Source organism: Phascolarctos cinereus, unplaced genomic scaffold, assembly GCF_003287225.1.
Source record: "Phascolarctos cinereus isolate Bilbo 61053 unplaced genomic scaffold, phaCin_HiC Scaffold_726;HRSCAF=1367, whole genome shotgun sequence".
NCBI classification, from domain to species: domain Eukaryota; kingdom Metazoa; phylum Chordata; class Mammalia; order Diprotodontia; family Phascolarctidae; genus Phascolarctos; species Phascolarctos cinereus.
Window position 1 is genome coordinate 57,801,221 of NW_027556098.1, and position 21,941 is coordinate 57,823,161.

Below are 21,941 nucleotides of genomic sequence, written 5' to 3' on the forward strand. Positions count from 1 at the left end.
GGCTGCACTCCAAAAGTTTTGGCATAATGTCTCACTCTTGTGATGAAATCATCTATTGTTTCTATGTTCTCTGACCCACATATTCTTTATGATTATATTATTTAGACTCCATTTAAATTTGAAGGCTTTCTTCAGATGCCCTTTATTTTTTGTGCATTATTGCTTTGTAAGAATTTGATTAAAATTTCTATTTTTTCACATTTGCTTGTGAGATTTTCATACCCTAGCACAGGGTCCATTTTTGTAGAGGTATGATACACAGCTAATATATAAATATACTCCTTTCATATTCTATTTAATAATCTCCAGAGATCAATCATATCTAACTTTTCTAAAATTTATATTCCAATCTTTTGTTTATTTCGTATTTATCTTTTATGTTAGATTGGTCTAGGTCTGAAAGAGGTGTATTGAGATCCCCAATTATCATAGTTTTTTTGTCTCTCTTCTCTCTGTATTTCAATGCACATATATATATATATATATATATATATATATATATTACATATATATATATACATATGTACACATATATACACACATACACACATACACATACACATACACATACACATGCACATGCACATACAGGTGGTCCTAAAAGTCTTAGTGCAGTTTTAAGCTATCAAAGCTAATGGTTTTAAGGTATCAAAACTTCAAACTGCTCTAAGACTTTTGGTACTCGCTCTCTCTCTCTCTTTCTCTCTCTCTCTTTCTCTGTCTGTCTGTCTGACCATATAGATATATACACATTTATATTAATATAGACATTACTTTATTATTTATGATTCCTTTAAGAATAAACTAATTTCATTGTTTTAAATATATCAAGTTTTACTGTTGCTTTGAATGAGACCATAATTCTGATAACCACTCCCTTGCTATTTTGTATTTATCTGAGATATAATAAATTCAATTTCAACCCCTCATTTTAACTGTATAAATCTTTATGCTTCATGTGCATTTATTGTAAATTATATACTGCTGAATTCTGCATTCTAATTCATTTTGATACTGCCCTCTACTTTATGGGTGAATTCATACTATTTGCATGATTGTTAATTGTATTTTCCCTCCAAAATTTGCTCTTATAATTTTCCCTTATTGCCCCCCATCTCACTCTTAAAAAAAAAGTAATATTGAAAGAAAGAGAATATGATTAACATTACTAAACCATAATTAAAGTGGTCTAATCTGACTTCACTGTCCTCTTCACCTAACCCAGATCCTGATCACAGTTCTTACTTTTTATTTCTCATTCTTGTGACTATTGCCATGACAACTCTGACTCATCTCCTTTTAGATCTTTACAAGGTTGTTTATAGGAGAGCTGGAATCATCTAGATTCTTTCATATCAACATCTAAACTTAAAGAATACTTTTTAAATAGAAATTTTGAACATAAAGTTAAATCTAAATCACAATCAATTTCATTCCATTCTGCTTTATTACCAGTCATCTCGTAAAGCCCCTAGACAAGGAGCTGAAACCAATGTCCTTGGGCCCTACTTTGGCCTTGCTATTTTTTGAGACAGAACTAGCTGTAGCTATGATAATTATTATTTAAGAAAAGGTAATGGTATGGATCGAGAGCAAACAAGGGATCTTACTCATGCATCTTCTCTCTACTCCTATTGCTAATCATAGAGGAAGGACAACATGCATAGTCCAAAAAAAATAGAATAAATTGGATATCTTCTTTTTCTTGGAGCAATTAAAATTCAGTAGAGGTAGGTAATCATTAGGAAAATGTAAGTAGGACTTAAATCTATGTGAAGGGCATTAATACTATATCCCTCTAAGATAGAAACAAACAAAAACCTTCATCATTTGAGTAAGAAAGTCCTTGAACCCTCAGTAGAATGTAAGCTCTTTAAGGGCAGGGACTATTTGGTATTGCTTTTGTATCCCCAGTGCCTAGCAAAGAGTCTTATACATAATAGATGCTTGTTGAATTAAATTTAATTCAATATAATGTGTAAGGAAAAACTCTAAGTGGGCAATCAGAGAGGAAATAGAGTATAACTTCTGCAGAGTCCCCAAACTTGCAACATGTAACTATGGTTAATTCCAATTGAATGAATTAATCAAAATAGAAACTGTGATTAATCTGAATAAAGATATATTATTAATATGAATAAAGATATACTCTCCAAAATGTAATGCTGAATTGTGTGTTCCTCTGTACATGAATATAATACCGAAGACTCAGAAAAGAAAGTTCTCAGTGCCAAAGTCCTTGGCACCATCAGATGATTTAACATCAGAAACTGATATTACACTATTCGTGTAACTAACTAAAAAAGATGCATTACCACCTGCCTGGCCACACTTTAAGGACCACTTGGTCCTTCCATCTACCTTGCAGCTGAAAACTCCTTTATATGTTATCTTCCTCTATTAGAATTATATTGAGAATAGGAACCATCTTCTCTATTCTTATCTCCAGGACCTAGCACAGTACTCTGCAAATACTGAGCACTTAATAAATGTACTTTTTTCCCCCATTTCCCATTCATTTTATTCCATGCAGAAATTCCCCAAGAGTAGGAGGACACTCAAGTATTCAGTCTGTGATCTCATCATTTAAAGAATCCCCTCCAATTCTACAGATTGCCTGCACATCCTATTTGGATCTTGTTCATATCATTCCCAAAGTTTACCACTGAGGGTCGACTTCATATGCTAGAGGCTTTCTAGGATTTCTTGTGGCATTATGAAGGTAATCATGAAATACTCTGGCTGCCTGCTTGTCATCCCTTGCTCTTCCCTTCCTGACATACCATTCCTTGATATCTTTTATGCCTGTTCCTCTTCAGAGTTCCTTCTTCATCATTGATTGCCACCTGCTCAAACCCACCATGTGCTTCTCCAATGCCCTCTATGTAATATTCAGTTTTAATTCTTCAGAGACAATGGTGTTCCCCACCTCACTTTCACATAACAGCAACAGCAGTGAAATGCTAGTGTAATACAGGGGTGGCTCTACAAGATTCTAAGTAGCCATACCTACCAACTTTTCTCTCTACTCTCTTTGGGCTGGCTAGTTCACCCAACTTGTATTCATATTGGTGGCCAAACTGCCATCCATGACTCTCTCTATCAGGATATTAGGAATAATTATTATGTAGTTGATACAAGTCTATTACTCACAACTCTAGTTCCTGAGCCTTTGTCAATATGTCTCCCATTAGACAAATCTCATCCATAGGAGTTAGTAAAGAGAAATCCCCTTCTTCTCTGTTAAGCAGCAGAAATTGTTGTTCCTCCAATCAGCTACCAGCAACATTATTTTTCTTCCAATCAGCCCTTTCAGTCAATAGGGCTGTCCTTCCAATCAGCACAGATTTCCCCCTCCTTCTATCCTGCCCACAGATACAAAGCCTGTCTCATTCTAGACATCTCAGCATTGCCTTTTTCAGCCTTCATTTTGATTACTTTTCTATGAGCCACCCACTCTACTAGGCTCAAAATCCTTCAAAGTAGCAGAGAGAAGTCGAAGTACTGAGCTTTCCATTTATTCAGGCTCAGTTGGGCTTAGCTCTCCTCCACTCTGGTTCTTTCAAGCATCCTACTTGATGCAGTTTTTGCTTGGTTTTTGTCTTATTCCTCATCTTCTTTCTCTTTACTTATCTATTTATTCTTCTTCTGACTCGAAATGACCCACCTCTGTCTTAGAGTGAGAACTCCAAATTCACGTTTCTTTCAGATAAACTACAAATAGGCAATATACAATTGTCCCATGTTTACCAAAAGTCCTAATTATCAGTTTTCCAACTACCAACTTAAAATCCTCATAATTAATTATATGTTAGCTACTGAGAAATAAGATATTTCAGACATTTTTGCCTTCAGTAATATTTGTTATTTGAAGACAGCTTTTTTCCTCAGGTCTTCTCAAAACCATCTTGTTTCTAAATACTTTTCTCTAAGGGGCTACTATCTCAGAAATTCTATCAGAACTGGTTTCTTCCCATTTCTACAAATAACATTATCCAAATTCAAAAAGATTTCATTTGAAGCTTAGGTGTCAGTAAAAGAGATATGTGATTTCCCAAAAGCAAATGAACCCATTCCCCTTCACATTGTCAACTCTAAACCCAATTTATTGTCCATCTGTACAGTTTGTTCCAGAGAAGCATACTATTGGACAAGATATATAAGGCATCCAACCAAATTCATGTTGAAATCTGGGCAATAGATTGTCTTCAATCATTCAATCAATAAACATCTATTAAGCACCTACTATATAATCAGCACTGGTAAGTTATTTATCCTTTTGGTTTTTCCTGTGTTTTTAGATAGACCAAGGTTATTTTCATTATTATTGATCTTTTCCATAAAGATCTACAATGTCCTAGATCTTGACGCAATCAACACAATGTTATTATCAAACAGGAGAATCTGCAGGATGCATAGAACCATATAATCAGAGTTGGATACAGAGCCATGACTAGGATAGGGCAACCAGGACCTTGGCTAAGGGTACTAACACACAGAAGATGACCTTGTTTCCCATGCTATGTTTCCTTATCTGTACAGCCTACATCAAAGTTGGCCCCTTGCGTCTTCATCTCAAATAATCCTGCTACCTTGCTTAGCCCTGGGCTGCTAACCTTGAGGAACCCATTACTGAAGCAACCCTCTCTTAAGTCCCACTTTTCTCCATTGTCTTTTCTACACACTGTCACGTCTCCCAACTTTCTCCTCCCAGGATATTAGGGAAAGATGTGGACTGGGTTATATTGTCTGTGACTAGACTCCTTCTCTTCCCCCAAATGAATTTGTTCTAGGTTGCCAGAATTTCTACTAGATTAGAAAGGACCTCAAGAGTACAACCTTTACCCAAGATGTGGATCCCATCTATAATACACCTGATAAAGGGCTTTTCCCCCAATGTTGAAAATTCAATTCAAAATATTCGATACTTTACCCTGAGCCATCCATACTGTTACACTGTCATCACTGTTCCATATATAGGAAATGGCTGGTCAGAACTCAGACTGTCGCCCCTAACCAAGGTTGTCCTTTGCAAAGCAAAGTTAACTAGCTTATCAAAAGGATAGAACCTGTGATTTTGGCCCCATTGGCATTATGCCTTGATAATTTTTGTTATCCATATAGTGGGAACTATTTTCTACCCTCAATAAGGAATAAAATTAAAATCATCTGTCTCAAGTGTTTCATGAAGACTAAACTTGTCATTACTATGCTCTTTTACTTAGGACATAATGTCACAGCCCCTAAATTTCCCAAACTTTTGAAAATATTTTTAATATTTGGTATATAATCTGGCTTCTTTTTGTTTTGTGGCACCCGTACTTCCCATGCAGCATGAGGGTTTTAGAGTGAAACAATTTTGGGAGACTTCTGTCCTCTTCTCCTTGTGACAAATGAACTTGTAATGACATCAAGGAGGAGGCTTTTCTCTGCTCATCATTTGCCCTTCCAAATTCCTACATGCATTCAGAATAAAGGGAATCTGCAGAAATGTGGGATTTGGCTCACACACACCATACATGTTTCCTTTTAGGAATTTTAAGATGCACCGGGGTGCAACATGAAGCAAAATGTATATTTCAGATGTAGCATCTCATCTAAGTGGATGGCACACAGATTAGAGACAATAACAGAAGTGAAACATTAGGTGGGTGGACACACAGAGATGGGAAAAAATGAAGTGTTTAACTGATAGAGAGTGAGAGCTGTGATTCCACCCCTAAGGGATTGCTCATTACTTTTGACCCTGCATCTTCCTTGTTTTCTCAGGGTTTTTAGAGCCAGACCTCTGGTGAGTTGAGGCTGTCACTGATGGCTTAGTGAGAAACTGGACAAACATCCAAAAGGAAAAGAAATGAGACCACCCAACTCACTCACATTCATGGCTATAAAAGAAATTTTGTCTTTCACATGGGGAACAAATTATACTCATTCTTAAGAATATGCTTTTAACCAATTAAAACAACCACATGCTCCCATTAAATTAAAGTGTGCCATTGGATTGGGATGAATATACTCAGGGAATTACTAACTGGGAGTTTAGGGTTGGGGGTGGAAGGGAGCTGTAGCCTAAAGGCAGCTTAGCCCTATCACTAAAGTAACTTGGACTTGGTAAAAGTACCTTGAGATGAACTTAGGATCTACTGTAGTAATGGCTTTTGGTTCTATCAAATATTTTTAGATTGCCAGGATCTTATTACTATCATCATCATTGTTCTTGTTGTTGTTCAAAATAATAACGCACTATACTATAATTACCATTCCATTGAAAAAGATAGGAATCGGGGCAGCTAGGTGGCACAATGGATAGAGCACTGACCCTGAAGTCAGGAGGACCTAAGTTCAAATCTGGCCTCAGACCAAACACTTGACACTTACTAGCTGTGTGACCCTGGGCAAGTCACTTAACCTTAATTGCCTAAAAAGAAAAAAAAAAGAAAAAGATAAGAATGGGGGAATAATGGTAATGAGACAAATAACAACAACAACAATAACAATAGACTGGCTTTGGAGTTTGAGGTTCAAATTCTATTTGCATCACTTCCTATGTATTTGTGAGTAAGTCACTTAACTTCCCTGGTCCTCAGTCTCCTCATCTGTAAAACGAAGGGCTTGGACTCTAATGTCCCTGCCAGTTTTATATCTCCAGTCCTCTAATCCTATTGGTTTCTTGGAAAGTTGATGTCTGACAGATGATTTCTATTTTCATTCCAGCTGTGCAGGGGTTGCCGTGAAGTATTACAAGCAGCAAACCTTTTTGCCTTCTCCCAGTGCCAAGGAACACAGTATCCAAAAGACAATGACAACCGAGAGGCCTCGACCAGATTTTGCATTTTGCCTGAAAAGAACTAGGTCCTGAGATTTGAAGGTGTTTTTTTTTTCCCTTGTAATACTCTACCTCCCTCTGCTGTTATTACCGGGAATTTTTTATTTTATTTTATTTTTTTTCCAACAATGAGAAATCATGTATTAGCAGCATCAATTTCAATGCTCTCCCTGCTGGCAATCATGGGAGATACAGACAGCAAAACGGACAGTGCCTTCATGATGGACTCTGACCCTGGGCGCTGCATGAGGCATCATTATGTGGATTCTATCAGTCACCCTTTGTACAAATGCAGCTCAAAGGTAAGTGAGTCCCTGTGAAAATGCCTACACCTGGAGTTTTGTCACCAGGAACAGAAGGAAAAGAATCACGATGGGATTTTTTGTTTTGCTTTTCATTTTATCATATAGGGAATCACAATCTTTGAGTTTGGGTGCTAGGATACTAACTTCAGGAGAAAATTACCTTTTCAGTGTTATACATTCCTTGAGCAAGACAGGGTTATTGGTCATTCAGTGCTCTCAGCATGGTATCAGAGTGTTGGATTTGGAAGGAAAGGAGCTGGATTCAAATCTTGGCTCTGATACTGGTGCCTGTGTGACTTTGTGCTTGTCGCGTCATCTCTCTGGGCTTCAGTTTCCTCATCTGTAAAATGAACAGGCTGAACCATATGATCATTAAGGTCCCTTATGGCTCTAAGATCCTAAGAATTTCTAAGATCAGTGCATTGTCAGCACCTGGTTCTTATGGAAGCTATGTTGGTTACCCAGAGATTTTGTGAAGAATGTGTGTTTGTCTCGAGGTTGTGATTTTATAGGTAATGGATTCTTCTAAAGAAGAATCTTCTAAAACTTAAAAAAGGAAAATAGTATGTATTTCCATGTTCTTCTAGTAGATGATGACAGAATAAATAATAATGAAGAGGAAATAAAGAGAACAAATAATTAATAGAGGCAGATAGGTTTTTGTTATTCAGTTGTTTCAGACTATAACACCATTTAGTGTTTTCTTGGCAAAGATACTAGAGTAGTCTGCTATTTTCTTCTCTAGCTCGTGTTACAGATGAAGAAACTGAGGCAAACAAAGTGACTTGTCCAGGGCCACACAGCAAATAAGTATCTGAGGTCAGATTTGCATTCAGGAAGATGAGACTCTAGGCCCAGCACTCTATGCACTGCGCCACCTAGCAGCCCCCACTACAATCAGGAATCCACACTCAAACACTTACTAGCTTTGTGACCCTGGGCAAGTCACTTAACCTCTATCTGCCTTACTTTCCACATCTGTAAAATGGATATGATAACAGGAACTGGACTATAGTGAGTTTCAAGACCTGGGCTATAGTGAGGATCAAATGAGATAATATTTGTAAAGTGCTACTATTATTATTGTAATAGCATTGCACTCTAAAGTTTAAGCCCCTGGGCCTCTGAAGAATAACAACAAAATTGTGTCACTTCCTTACTGTGTGTCTATGGGTAAGTCACTTAATTTTTCTGGCCCTCAGTTTCCCTATCTGTAAAATGAAGGGGTTAGATGCTAACAACCCCTCAAGTTCTAAATCTATAGTCCTCTAATTCTCTTGGTTTCTTGGAAAGTTTATGTCTCATAGATGATTTATATTTTTATTCCAGCTGAAGGGTTACAAGAAGCAAACCCTTTCAGTGGTGTGGTCTGAATTGGTAGAGTCAACCCATCTAGATTTAGAATCAATGATTTTGAGTTACCATGTTAAGTCAGAGGTGTATAAGGCCAGCAAAACTCCCCAGTGAGGCCTGAACCAGCAGAAAATATAACCCAGAAATGGTTAACAAAATAGATAAAAATACAATACAACATAGATAATGTTAATTGGTGAGTTTTAAGTCAGTATGCAGCCAGCAGGAGTCCATTTCGGTTTTGAGTTTGACCTGGTTTAAGCAACTGATGCTTTTGGTATGTCATGGCAAAACGACAGATATTTTCAAAAAATTCATTATGTATTCCATTTATCATTTTTGCTGCTTCATCTATTCATTCATTCACTCAGTAGCCATTTATTAAGAGCTTACTATATGTAGTACTATACTAGGCACTGAGAACTGTTCTGGGCACTAAGAAGGCAACGTGTTGTAATGGAAAGCATATCATGTAGAACCCAGAGACCTCACTTCAAGTCTTAACTCTGACCATGACCATGAGTTCAACCTCAGCTCAGACTTAGTTTCTTAGGAGTAACAATACTTGCATTATTTACCTCATGGGCTGAGGCAGGGGAAGTGTTTTGTCACTTTAAACTTCTCTATTGATGTGACTATGGCTTATGTCATCTTCTTATAAAGGCTTAGTCTTGACTCAATCTCATGCAAAAGTTTGTAAGGGGGAGGCATTGGTCAAAGGGCCTTGACACCTGTCCAGGAGGGAGGAAAGGTGAGGAGGAAGAAGGCAGAGCAATTAAAATTTTGCTCTCAGAAATTGTGACTTTGGTTTCACTTGGGGGTCTCTGCAACTAAATTTACACAGCCTTACCTACATTTTTCCAATCACGGCTGACCTTGGAGATGGAAATATTTAGCCATAGTCAACCACATAAATATTCTCCAATAAAAATGGAAAATATTTTAGAAACTACCATTTTAATGGTAATATGTGTAGATGTGTAGATGATACCAATCATTAAAAGTAAAATCAAACTCTTAAGCATTCATATTTTTAATTGCTTATCACTTTTTCTCTGATTAGCACTTAAACTTTCCGAATGATTGTAGTCCAATAAGGTGATGTTTATTTTTATTTTTGGTGAGGCCAGATTCTGAGCTAAGTCACCTTGGCCATTATGTGATTGAGTTATGTGGCTGTGGGAAAGGATACACATTTTCCACTCTAAGAAAAGCTCTCTGACTTTTATTTGTATTTGAGAGACTCAAAAACAGTGCCTGGGGTAACAAAATTAAAATTTTGCGTGGCCACAATCCTTGTTAGGAAAATCTAACTAAGAGAAAATGACAATAAGACAGAAAGGCATTTTTACAACTGTAATGGTTCAAAAATGATTGGCCTGAGTATGTCACTGGAGTATTTTATTTGCTAGTTTTTCCCATCACCCTCACTGAAGCAGACAGCCAAACTATTTGAACTTTCTCCTTTGCCTAAATATTTTTGATAAGATCATTGAGGGCAGACTATGCTTTATTTATCTTTACAAATAGCAGGTGTCCAATAGATATTCAACAGGCACTGAATTACACGTGGGAAACTGTCTCCCATGAAGACCCCTAGATTTGAAACACTTAATGTGTCAGCATCCACCATAGCTAAAAATCCTCTACCAACATGTTTACTTCTAGCAGTCAACTATAGGACACATTTACTTCAGAACCAAATACATTTGTTCAAATAGTATAGCAAATAAAGTGATCATTTTAAAAATCTCTCCATGCATGTATGGGGTATACTCTCCCACAGGTAAAGGAAGATACATAAAGAGAACCCATATACATACGTGACCAAGGATGGCACACATGTAAAATGAATATGCCTGTGCATATATACACACATGCATATAACATACATGTATGTATACATTGCATATACATGTTTATTTCTATCTACCTGTATCTATCATATATATCTTTTTCTGTGTATCTGTGTGTCACTTTAAGCTTCTCTATTGATGTGATTATGGATTATGTCATCTTCTTACAAAGACTTAGCTTACTACACATCCTCCTTTACTCAATCTCAGGGAAAAGTTTGTAAGGTGGAAGGCCTTGGTCAAGAGGGCCTTAACACCTGGGAAGTTGTATATGCTGTACAGAAGGGAGGAAGGGTGAAGAGGAATAGATAGATAGATAGATAGATAGAAATATAGATGATAGATAGGTAGATAGATAGATATATAGATAGATAGAAATATAGATAGATAGATAGATAAAAATATAGATAGATAGATAGATAGATAGATAGATAGATAGATAGATAGACAGAAAAATAGAAAGATAGAAATATAGATGATAGATAGACAGATGGATAGAAAAATAAAAAGATAGAAATATAGATGATAGAAAGATAGACAGAAAAATAGAAAGATAGAAATATAGATGAAAGAAAGATAGACAGATATATAGATAGACAGACAGACAGGCAGATAGATAGATAGATTTATATTTATATTGATAGAGATGATAGATATAGACATAGGTAGGTAAATATAGATAAACACAAGTCTTGTGTAAAGGAATAAATGCCAGGAATCCATGTACCTAAAAGTCATGCATATAGGGGACATGGTGACCATGTCAGCTCATACCAAAAGTGTTTCAGGGATGTTGATGTCCGTCAGTGGTATCATCATGCTGCTCTCTGCTACTCCCATGAACTAAGCTGAGCAGACCGCTCTGTTCTAAGGATAGCATTCACATTCTTCTTTGGGCCTTTTTCACAATGTCTCTGGTGGGCACATCCACTGGTCCGTTGCTTGTTGGGCATCTCTTTGCCTTTGTCTTATGGGCTCTGGTCCCTCAGGACCATCTACTAGGTCCTTAGGTCCTCTTTACTACAGGACAGTGACTAGAAAGCCTCTCCCTAAGCAAATGCATACTAACACTTCCTTAGGCCACAGTGGAACACCTGGCTGAAGGCAATAGACAAAAGCCAGAGAGAGTATCCCAGGCAAAGATTAAGTCTGTTCTTTTGATTTTCTGTTTCTGGTCCTACTTCAAAGTCCATGGTTCCAGAAAACTGTCTTCGTAACATGAGAAATTTCTTATGACTACATTTAACCTCTTGTAGGAAACCTTTGCTCCTAAATTGCAGGTTGGGAATTCTAAAACATTTGTCTTTGTTGTCATTCGGTCTTTTCAATTGTGTCCAACTCTTTGTGACCCCATTTGGGGTTTTCTTGGCAGAGATACTGGAGTGGTTTGCCATTTCCTTCTCTAGTTCATTTTACAGATAAGGAACTGAGGCAAACAGAGTTAAGTGACTCACCCAGGGTCATGCTGCTAGTAAGTGTCTGAGGCCACATTTAAACTCAGGAAGACTCATCTTCCTGACTCCAGGCCCTGTACCCTTTCCACTGTGCCATCTAGCTGCCCTTCTAACATATAAACCAAAACAAATCAATCACAACCACAGGGGAGCTGAGTAGGAGCTAGGGCTATGATTCTCCCTAAATGGCATAAAAATAGAATTAAGCAAGAAAAAAAAAAGCTAAGCAAAAGTAAGGTCAATGACCCTCACTCCTGTTATCCACATCCTTCATTTCATTGGGTATATATGCCATCAACAAAATGCTTGATTCTGGGCTACATTCTCATCAGCACAAAACTTTGCTGCCTTCTGCCCTCACTTATCTCCTGCTTTTCCTCACTTTTTTCTTTCTTTTTCTCTCTTCTTTCCTTTTTTCCTTCTTTTCTCTCTTCCTTCCTTACTTTCTTTCATTCTTTCTATTAAAAAAAAGCACTAATCCAATGCTAAAATGGTAAAGAGAAATGTCAGACTGAGGTAGAAGCATTTGGGAAATAGAGGGAAATGGAGAGACAAGAGAAGCAATTAGATGAATAGCATATAGTTATAAGAGAAAAATACAATAAAACCTCATTAATTCATATTTCATTAATTCACAGTTTATAACTATTTGCACAGGAGCTAGGCTAAAGTTGAGCAAATTATTCTCTGAGTAGACACTTTCAAATGTGCAAATTAATATATGATCTTATCAGAGTGAATATTTAATCCAACAATACAGACTGCAACCCATTCATGCCTGTCTATCCTATGTGATTCTTGTTCATGGCATCCCATGATTTCACCACAGTGGCTCCACCCAATGTCCAGGGTGACTTCATTTCTCCTGACATTTCAAAGACACAATAGAGCACAGGCTATGCCTCAATTAACTCTTGTTCTCGTCACATGACCGACCCATCTTCTTTTTCACTCAGACATTTCTTTGATGGCATTATTTTCTCTGCTTCTCCATAATCTCTTGTTTGTAATATTTGTAAGCTTGTTTGTGTCTACCATGCATTTATCAGTTGCCCTCTGGGTGATGCTCATTGTCAATTCCTCAGAGACTGTAGAATTCGCGGTATTTGCAGCTATTTGCTAACACCAGAAAAATATTGATAAGCAAATATGCATTACTCGTGATTTGTTCCATCTTTTTTTTTTTAACTTACTTTGGCTTGTCAGTGACATCTTTTCCCTCTTGAGTATTCTCTTAAGTTCTTTATTCTTTAGACCTCCTTTGTTCTTCCTGAGTCTGTTCCTCCTCTTTCACATCTCTCATAGAGAAACACAAAGAATCTGTACTTGAAGATTATTCTATTTCAAATTTTCCTCAATTTCTCCCAAATGTGTCCTCCCCAAATTCAATCTTTGGTCTTTTTCACCAATCCAAATCCTTCCAGAACATCTGACAACTTTCTTTTCCTTCTTATTCATGTCAGGTCCTTCCGTCTTTTCTTGTTACTCCTCCCACAACCTTCTCTTTTCCCCACAGAAGCCATCAATAGGCTGTCACACAATTTACAGCCATACAACATCATTGGAAGAATGTTGGCATTAAAATGATGGACATTTGCTTCAGAGAAAAGCTTGGAATCACTAAAATAAGCTTATCATTTCAATCTCAGCCCAACTTATCACCCATTTTTAGTGCCTACTCAAGATAGTTAAGTGATAGATAGATAGATAGATAGATAATACATAGGTAGGTAGATAGATTGATGATATATAGGTAATAGGACAAATAGATGGTTAGAGAGATGATACATAGGTAGGTAGATAGACAGACAGACAGAGAAATAGATAGATAGATAGATAGATAGATAGATAGATAGATAGATAGATAGATAGATGGATGGATGGATGATATATAGGTAGGAGTATAAATAGATGGTAAGAAAGGCGATACTTAGGAAGGTAGATAGACAGATAGATAAATAGACAGACAGACAGACAGATACACACACTGGACCTTCTCTAACATATCCCAGCTCTTTATCCTGATGCCTCACTCGTTCCCACAATTCACATCTTGAAAGTGCCCTCTGCCTCTACAGCCTCTCTTTGTGATTGGATGGCTTCTCCCAAGACTTCCATTTAAGGAAGGCATCTGAGCCAGCCTGGTCTCTTTCCTCTTCGGGCAATACTGTGATATTTCTTTATCATGCTCCTGAGATGAATACCTGTACCTTTGTTGTTACCTCTCCTTTTTCACCTTCCCTTGTTTGTTGTCCTCCAGTCTTCCCATTGTCTTTCCCCAAATGTAAGCTCCTTAAAGGCAGGGATTATCCTTCTTTCTCCTTGTATTTTTATTCCCAGCACTTAGCTCACTTCCTGGTACATACTAAGTGCTTAATAATTGCTTGCTGACTATTAAGTCACACACACACACACACACCCACACACCAGTGGTCAAGCCCAGTAGTTTATTCATGCATCTGTATATCAATTATTTTTAGAATAGTGGAAAAAGATCTGGGCTTAAGGGTAGGAAGACCTGAATTCAAATCCTGCCTTAGACACTTAGATCTCTAACCCCAATCAAGTCACTTAACTTTTCAGCTCAGTCTCCTTATTTCTACAATTATGACAATAATATCAACAAATGTATCAAATAATATCAACTACATCCCAAGGTTATTGTGGAGAACAAGTGAAATAACGCACATGGATAAAGCGCCAGGCCTGAAGTCAGGATGTCAGGAAGTTAGGAAGTCAGGTAGACTCACCTTTCTGAATTCAAATCTGGTCTCAGACACTTACTAGCCCTGTGACTCTGGGCAAGTCACTTAACCCTACTTGTCTCAGTTTCCTCTTCTGTAAAATGAGCTGGAGAAGGAAATGGCAAACCTTTGCCAAGAAAACCCCAAATGGGGGTCACAATGAGTTGGACAGGACTGAACAACAGCACTGTGTCAAACTCCTCACTGCCTGAAAGCTAGATAGGTTACAGCCATCCTCTAGAGTTCCCAAGTACCCCTTAGTGGGCTGGTGAGTCTAGACTTGTTGACAATGACACCAGCCGTCACTATGGTGTCTCCCTAATGTGCAAGGACAGGTGTCTTGTACTCTAGTTCCATTTAACCACAGAATAGCTTCTACAAAGGAATATTTATTTCAAAAGTTATAGTGACAAATACACAAACTTATTCCACAACACCTAGGGCTTGATCCCCCATCTATACTATTTTAGTCTACAAGGAGGAGAAGATCACTTTCTTGGTTTAGTGTCTGTAGAGCATAATTCCAAATTCTAAGCCCCAAACCCACTTTGGGCTCAAGTCCCAGGCACCCTGATTTCTCAGGGTTTTCCTGCCAGGCTGGCAGGTCATGGCATTCTGCCTGGAATCCTGGCTTCATGTTCACCATGGTTGGAACTCCCAAGTCCAGTGGGGATGGCCACCTGCACCTGAAACTGAGAAGGACAAATTGAAGAGAACAGAGAACTTGGGCACATTTCTCAGAGATAGGGTAAAAGGCAGGGGGGAAGTTATCTCCCCCTCCCCTGGTGATCGTACTGTGGGTGAACTATGGATGATCTTCGCTCTCTGAATTTTACGGGAAAGAGACTGTCCCAGTCCAACAGTTTTTAAAGACACAGCCTGTTCCAGCTATTAGCCAATCAAAGACAATTGAATTGCCTTCACCCACCCACCTGAGAGAACGCAGAAGGAAAGTGCCTCAAAGTTGGATGATTTGGGCATGTTCTGAGGCCCTCATAACATACACTTTCTAAATGCAATCTCTTCTTGTTATTGTTGATTCTCTCTCTATCTCTCTCACATTCTTGCCCTTGCCTTCACTGGTCATGTCTATCACCCTGAACCAATTCCTTATCATCTCTCACATGGACTACCTCCTATTTGGTCTTCCTGCCTCATCTGTTCCCTCCTTAATATATCCTCCATGCAGCTGCCAAAGTGACATTCCTAAGGTATGAGTCTGTCAATGTTGCTCCCCTGCTCAGAGAGTTCAGATGACTCCCTGTTTCACTCTAGGATAAAATGTAAATTTCTCTATTTGGCAATTTAAAGCGTTTCACAATCTGGCGCAAACTTACTTTTACAGACTCTTTCACACTCCTCCCCTTCACACACTTCCTCATATGTGACATTTCATCCCCCATTTCTGTGTTGTTCCCATGCCTAAAAGTTGCCTCATCACCTCTACCTTTGGAGCTGCTAGCTTCCTTCAAAATTCAGTTTAGGTGTCACCTCCTACATCGGACCTGTTCCATTCCCCCTCTCCTTGTGCGCCTGGTCACCCTGAAATCAAATTGTATTTATTTTGTATATATTTTGCATTTAGTTATATGTCAGGCAGTCACTCTGTTAATGAACATTTATTAAGGACCTACTATGTGCCAAGCACTAAGGATACCAAGAAAGGCAAAAAACAATCCTTGCCCTCAAGAAGCTCACAATCTAATGGGGGGGGAGACAACATGCAAACAACTATGTACGAACAAGCTATATATAAGATAAATAAGAAAGAATCAGCAGAGGGAAAACTCCAGAGTACAATGAGGTCAGGAAAGGCTTCCTGTAGACAGAAGAATTTTAGCTGGTGCTTGAAGAAATCCAGGGAAGCCAGGAGGAGGAAGAGCATTTCATGCTTGGGGACAGTTATTGGAAACACCCAGAGTTAGGAGATGGAGTGTCTTGTTTGAAGAAGAGCGAGGAGACCTGTGTGACTGGAAAAAGGGTAAAAGGGGATGAGGAGTAGGAAGACTGGAAGGATGAGGTGGGGAGGTGGGAGAGGGAAAGCAGGTTTTGAAGGACTTTAAATGCCAAATAGGATTTTATAGTTGAGCCTAGGGGTGATAGAGAGTCACTGGAGTTTGTGTGTGTGTGTGTGTGTGTGTGTGTGTGTTTGTAAGGGGATGTTCCATGGTCAGACCTGAACCACACCTACATGTTGTTTCTGCTAAAAATATAAACTTTTTGAAGGCAGAGACTAATTTAAAAAAAAAATTATCCCTGGTCCCTAGAACAATGCCTGGCACATATCAGGCATAAATAAATACCTTTTCATTGATTGAGTTCTTAGTTTTATTCCCACTGATTGATCACTAGACAAAAGATTTTACGTTCAGGTTATCAATGATTACGCGAATGTTTACATGAGGTGTAAAAACCATATTATTTTCATTACTCTTTACCCTACTTTTCTGCAACAATGCCACCATCACTGCAGAAAATGAAAAGGGCCACATAGGATAGAGGATAATTTTGCATTTTTCCTTTTCTTGACATTATTGAACAATTCATCACCAAGGGGACAACCTATCTTTGATAAACCTTTCCATGCTTAGCTAAGTCGGTCCTAGGAAGCAGACTTGTTCTATCCTGTATGGTAGAGTCTCCCAGAGTTAGTGTTCTGCTTCCATGGTCCCCAAGTACTCACTGTCCATTCCAGATCAAAATGACCTGTACCCGCTGTCCATTCCACACCACAATGACCCATTTTATTTGATAAAACCTTCACACTGTATAAATAGCAAAATCAATCATTTTAAAATAAGACAGTGGGAGAATGTTTGAAATTCTTAAAAACAGCAAATTATTCTTAAACCTGGTTCCTAGGCATATTGGTGAAGTAATATTTTTACTCAAACTATGCTGTTCCCTGCAGATGATTTATGTCTACTCATTAAAGCAGGATTGTCAGAATGTCTACTTTCAAACACAGATGTGAATTTCTGTATTGCTAAATTTAGAAGTAACAGATTCATTTTTATTTTTAAGATATTTGGTAATTCAGACTTTTTTTTAAACTAACTCTGGCCAGTCTTCTTTCATTTAGTCTGAATTGATAAATTTTTATTATTTTATAGAATCAGGATTGCATGCATGCTGTACCTAGAAAAAGGAAACGTGTTTTGCCAGGAATTGACGGACAGATGTACTGGAGAGATGGATGGAAATGTCTTAAAAACTATTATTGGTTTTCCCAAAACAAAGTGTTTTCACAATCATCAAGTTCAAGGGAAATTCAGTAGACACAGCCATGCTGGTTGGTAGCCAATTTGTCAGGTTCACTGTCTCACCTTGACCACCACGTGCATCTTCATGTAAACAAAGAATTCAAAACAAAGGAAAGATTGTGAGCAGCCTCAAGGAATGGGGAGCTTAGCTGCTCAAATGAAGACATCAGTGCATGACCTTTTCACTACAACTTACTAAAAATTTAATGAGTTATGCCCATTTCTTTTTCTAACAAAGAGAAATAAAATGCTCATGAGTTTCCATATATGACCACAGAGACCACATGCTAACTTAATAATAGGCCTTCAGAAAGGATAAGTGGAAAACAGCAGAATGGATTTATTCTCCTGTCAATGAAATGAATTATAATTATCATTATTAATAATAATAAGTGCTGGCATTGATATAGTGCCAGGCAGGTGCTAAGTGCAGCTAGGTGGCACAGTGGGTAGAGTGCCAGGCCTGGAATTAAGAAGACCTACGTTCAAATCCAGTTTCTGATGCTTATTAGCTGTGTTACCCTGAGCAAGTCATTTAACCTGTTTGCTTCAGTTTCCTCATCTATAAAAATAAAGGTAATAATAGCTCCTACCTCCTAGGGTTGTTGTGAAGAACAAAGGAGATAATAATTATGAAGTGCTTGCCACAGTGCCTGGCACATGGTAGGAATTATAAAAAAAGTTAGCTATTATTATTATTATTACAAATATTGCCTCATTTGATCCTCACAACAATGTTGCAATTTTTTAGCCATTTTTTTCACTAGGGAAGTAGGAGATTCAGAATGTGGGATTTGGAGTTCAAGTAGATATGAGTTCAAATCCTGCCTCAAATGTGTGTCCCTGAGTAAGTCATTTAACCTTTTGGTGCCTCAGTTTTCTCATTTGTAAAGTGAGGATAATAATAGCACCTATCTCACAGGGTTGTTGTGAGGATCATATGATTTAATGTATATGAAGCACTTTGGGAAACCTCAAAGCAATGTATAAATAAATACTCATTATCATCATCATTTTTTACATTCAGGACCCTCCACAATCTGGCCACAACTGATTTCCCATTACTTCCTTATACATACTTTATGTTACATTCTAATTAGACTACCATTCAGTTTTCTCCTGCTCTCTTCAATCTAAATACACTTTCTCAAGCCATCCATCCTGCATAGAACCCTCTGGTTAAATGCCAGGGCCTGCTATTACAGCTTTGTTCCCTTTAGGAATTCATTCATATCTCTTAGTTATAAATTTCAATATCATCAAATCATCAAACAGGGCTCCCAGAACCTATAACATATTGTAGTTGTTGTTCAGTTATCTTCAGTCACATCCCACTCTTTGAGATGTCATTTGAGGTTTTCTTGGCAAAGATACTGGAGTGGTTTGCCATCTCCCTTTTTTTTTTTGTGAGGCAATTGGGGTTGGGAGTGACTTGCCCAGAGTCACACGGCTAATGAGTGTTATGCGTCTGAGGCTGGATTTGAACTCAGGTCCTCCTGACTCCAGGGCCGGTGCTCTATCCACTGTGCCACCTTGCTGCCCCTGCCATCTCCTTTTCCAGCTCACTTTACAGAGGAGGAAACTGAGGTAAACAGAGTTAAGAGATTTGCCCAGGATCACAGTTAGTAAGTGTCTGAGGCCAGATTTGAATTTAAATATTCCTGCCTCCAGACCCAGTGCTATATCCACTGTGCCACAGTGATGTCCTAGAACATAATAGGCACTTAATAAATAGTTGTTGTTGTATTTGAATGGAACCAAGGTCGATCTACCTTCTTCAAACAAATTGACGTTTCACCTGTGATATTCATGTTTACTCCTGTCATGGAGAAAGTGGCTTCTCCATTGTCTGTTAAAGGGATTGAGATCCGAATCCTTAAAGGGAGCCCACACACCTATGAAGTAATGGAATCCTCAAGGTGTCAAAGGAAGTCTAGAGAAGGTTCTGATATTTAGCTTCAGGGCCCTAGCAAAGTGCCTGACATATAGTAGGCACTTAATAAATGTTTACTGATTGATTGACTGACCCATTTTGCACAGTGTTCTAGGCTGCATCTTCTTTGACTTGCTCACTTTCCCAGTCCAAGGATGCAGATCCAGGCTCTCATGGTCAACCTTCCCTTTTCTAACATACTATAAAATCATATCCACTCTTTTGACAACAACTAAATATCTGCCTCCAGGTCAGTTCCTGCCTTTTGCTTTAGGAATCTAAGCCAAACCAAGTTTGATTTTCCTTCTGTTTACCCAGGTTTTTGCTTTATACTTGCCCATGTTGAATTTCATCTTAAGTTGTAAAGATCAAAATGTTCCCCCTCCTCCACACCCAGATGCAAAACCATTGAAAACTACCCCTTGGTGTTATTGATGGGGCTGATAATTTTTCTAGTGATTCTTGAAAGCAATTTGGAATTATGCTAAGAAAGTGACTAAAATGTGATACTCTTTGAGCCAGAGACCCTACTGCTAAGCATATAGTCCTAAAGAAGTCAAAGATAGAAAGAAGGGTCCCATATTTACTCAAATTGTAGTACATGAATATAATGACTAAATAAATTATGGAACACAAATACAATGGAATATGACTGTACTATAAGAAATAGGACTATAAGTAATTCAGAGACACATGGAAAGGCTATTATGAAATGATACAGAATGCAGTAAGCAGATCCAGGAAAAATACATATATACATACATACATACATATACATATATGTGTCTATATACATACACACACAATGACTACAAAATTGTATAACCAGAGGCTTACCAATGCTTTTCTGCTCAGAGATCATGATACTGTGAATGAAAATTAAGCCTTTATCATCACTGAGAAGAAGGGAAGACCAAACGATAGTTTGTGTGAGAGGATGACCACTTCAGGAGGGAGAGAGAGAGAGAGAGAGGAGAGAGAGAGAGAGAGAGAGAGAGAGAGAGAGAGAGAGAGAGAGAGAGAGAGAACTGCTACAGGTCAATGAGGAGCCCAGCAAGTCTTTGGCTGTTGCAAGGCAGGGAGATTGTAGTCTCAAGAGGAGGTAGAGGCAAGGGTCCCTACCTCAGCCTCTACTGTAGTCTAAAGAACGAGAAGAGGAGCTCACTGCACTGCTGCTGCTGCTGCTGCTGCTATCCCCACTAACCTGACTAGGGCACAACCGAAGAGACTGTAGCTAAGCAATAGAGGAACACCAGCAGTTCATACAAAATTCAGAAGTTGTCCTGGTTTGCCAAGAACTTCAGTGGTGACTCTTCCCTATCTGTCCCTTATATCACTCTGACCCTCTAGCCTGTTTACTTTTTGAATTTTTATTTCCATGTGCTTGACCTCAAGATAAGCTGGTGTCCTTAAGGAAAAGTAAACTTAGTTGATCATCTATACACAGAGAAAGAAACTCTTCCTTCTCTGAAAAATTTCTGGGGTGCCAGCTGAAGGCTCTAAAGAGAGTGAATTGAATGTTATTAAATCCTCCTGCCTCCATCCCCCACCCACCCCCAAAATAGGGAAAAACATTGAATCTAAACTAATGATTCTAGGCAGAGCCTAAGCTTTGAGGAAGCTATTTTGAAGAGGATTGATCAGTAGGAGATGAAGACCACATCCTCTTCCACTGTTCTCCCATTTTCCCTTCTCTCCTACCTTCCCTTTCCCCAAGTTGACCTTAGACAACTCCCCTCTCCATGGGTCTTCTCTCTGGCTGCTTAAAAATCCTCACCACAGGGGTAGAACAGAGAACTGTGAATAAGGGAAAAGTCACACTGAGATATACCTGAAAGAAAGAGTTGGAAAAGAAAGATTTTTGTCCGTATGAGTGTGGTGACAAGGCAGCCAAGTACTTCCCAATCCCCACCCTACAAATATCAATCAAACTACAAATATACTGCAAACTACAACTATAAATCAAACCATCAATTAACAAAATCTTGAAACTGAATATTGTGTGATTATGATGACCAAGGTCAACCTGAAGAAGAGATGAGATGACAAAATCTACCTTCCTCTCGTTGCAAAGGTCTATGGGTATAAAATATCACATATAATGTCACCTGGGGTATGTGGGGTGTTCAAGGAAGACTAGCACCTCTGATGAGAGGGCTTGCCAAGCTCTTTCAGGGCTGCTCATCCAGTGTTGGTGTCCACCTGTC

General features: G+C 38.4%; 1 protein-coding gene across 2 annotated transcripts in view; it reads left to right on the plus strand.

Annotated features, from left to right (window-relative positions):
* The window catches only part of NDP (norrin cystine knot growth factor NDP), a 55,747-nt gene that overhangs the window by 27,983 nt on the left and 5,823 nt on the right, over positions 1 to 21,941 (plus strand). Inside the window, exons 2-3 of one of the 2 annotated variants that reach the window (XM_020995963.2) lie at positions 4,125 to 4,262; positions 6,715 to 7,128. In XM_020995963.2, the coding sequence (XP_020851622.1) occupies positions 6,955 to 7,128 (174 nt within the window). In that variant the 5' untranslated portion in view covers positions 4,125 to 4,262; positions 6,715 to 6,954. The remainder of the gene's footprint in view (positions 1 to 4,124; positions 4,263 to 6,714; positions 7,129 to 21,941) is intronic. The other variant, XM_020995962.2, reaches the window with a different exon arrangement.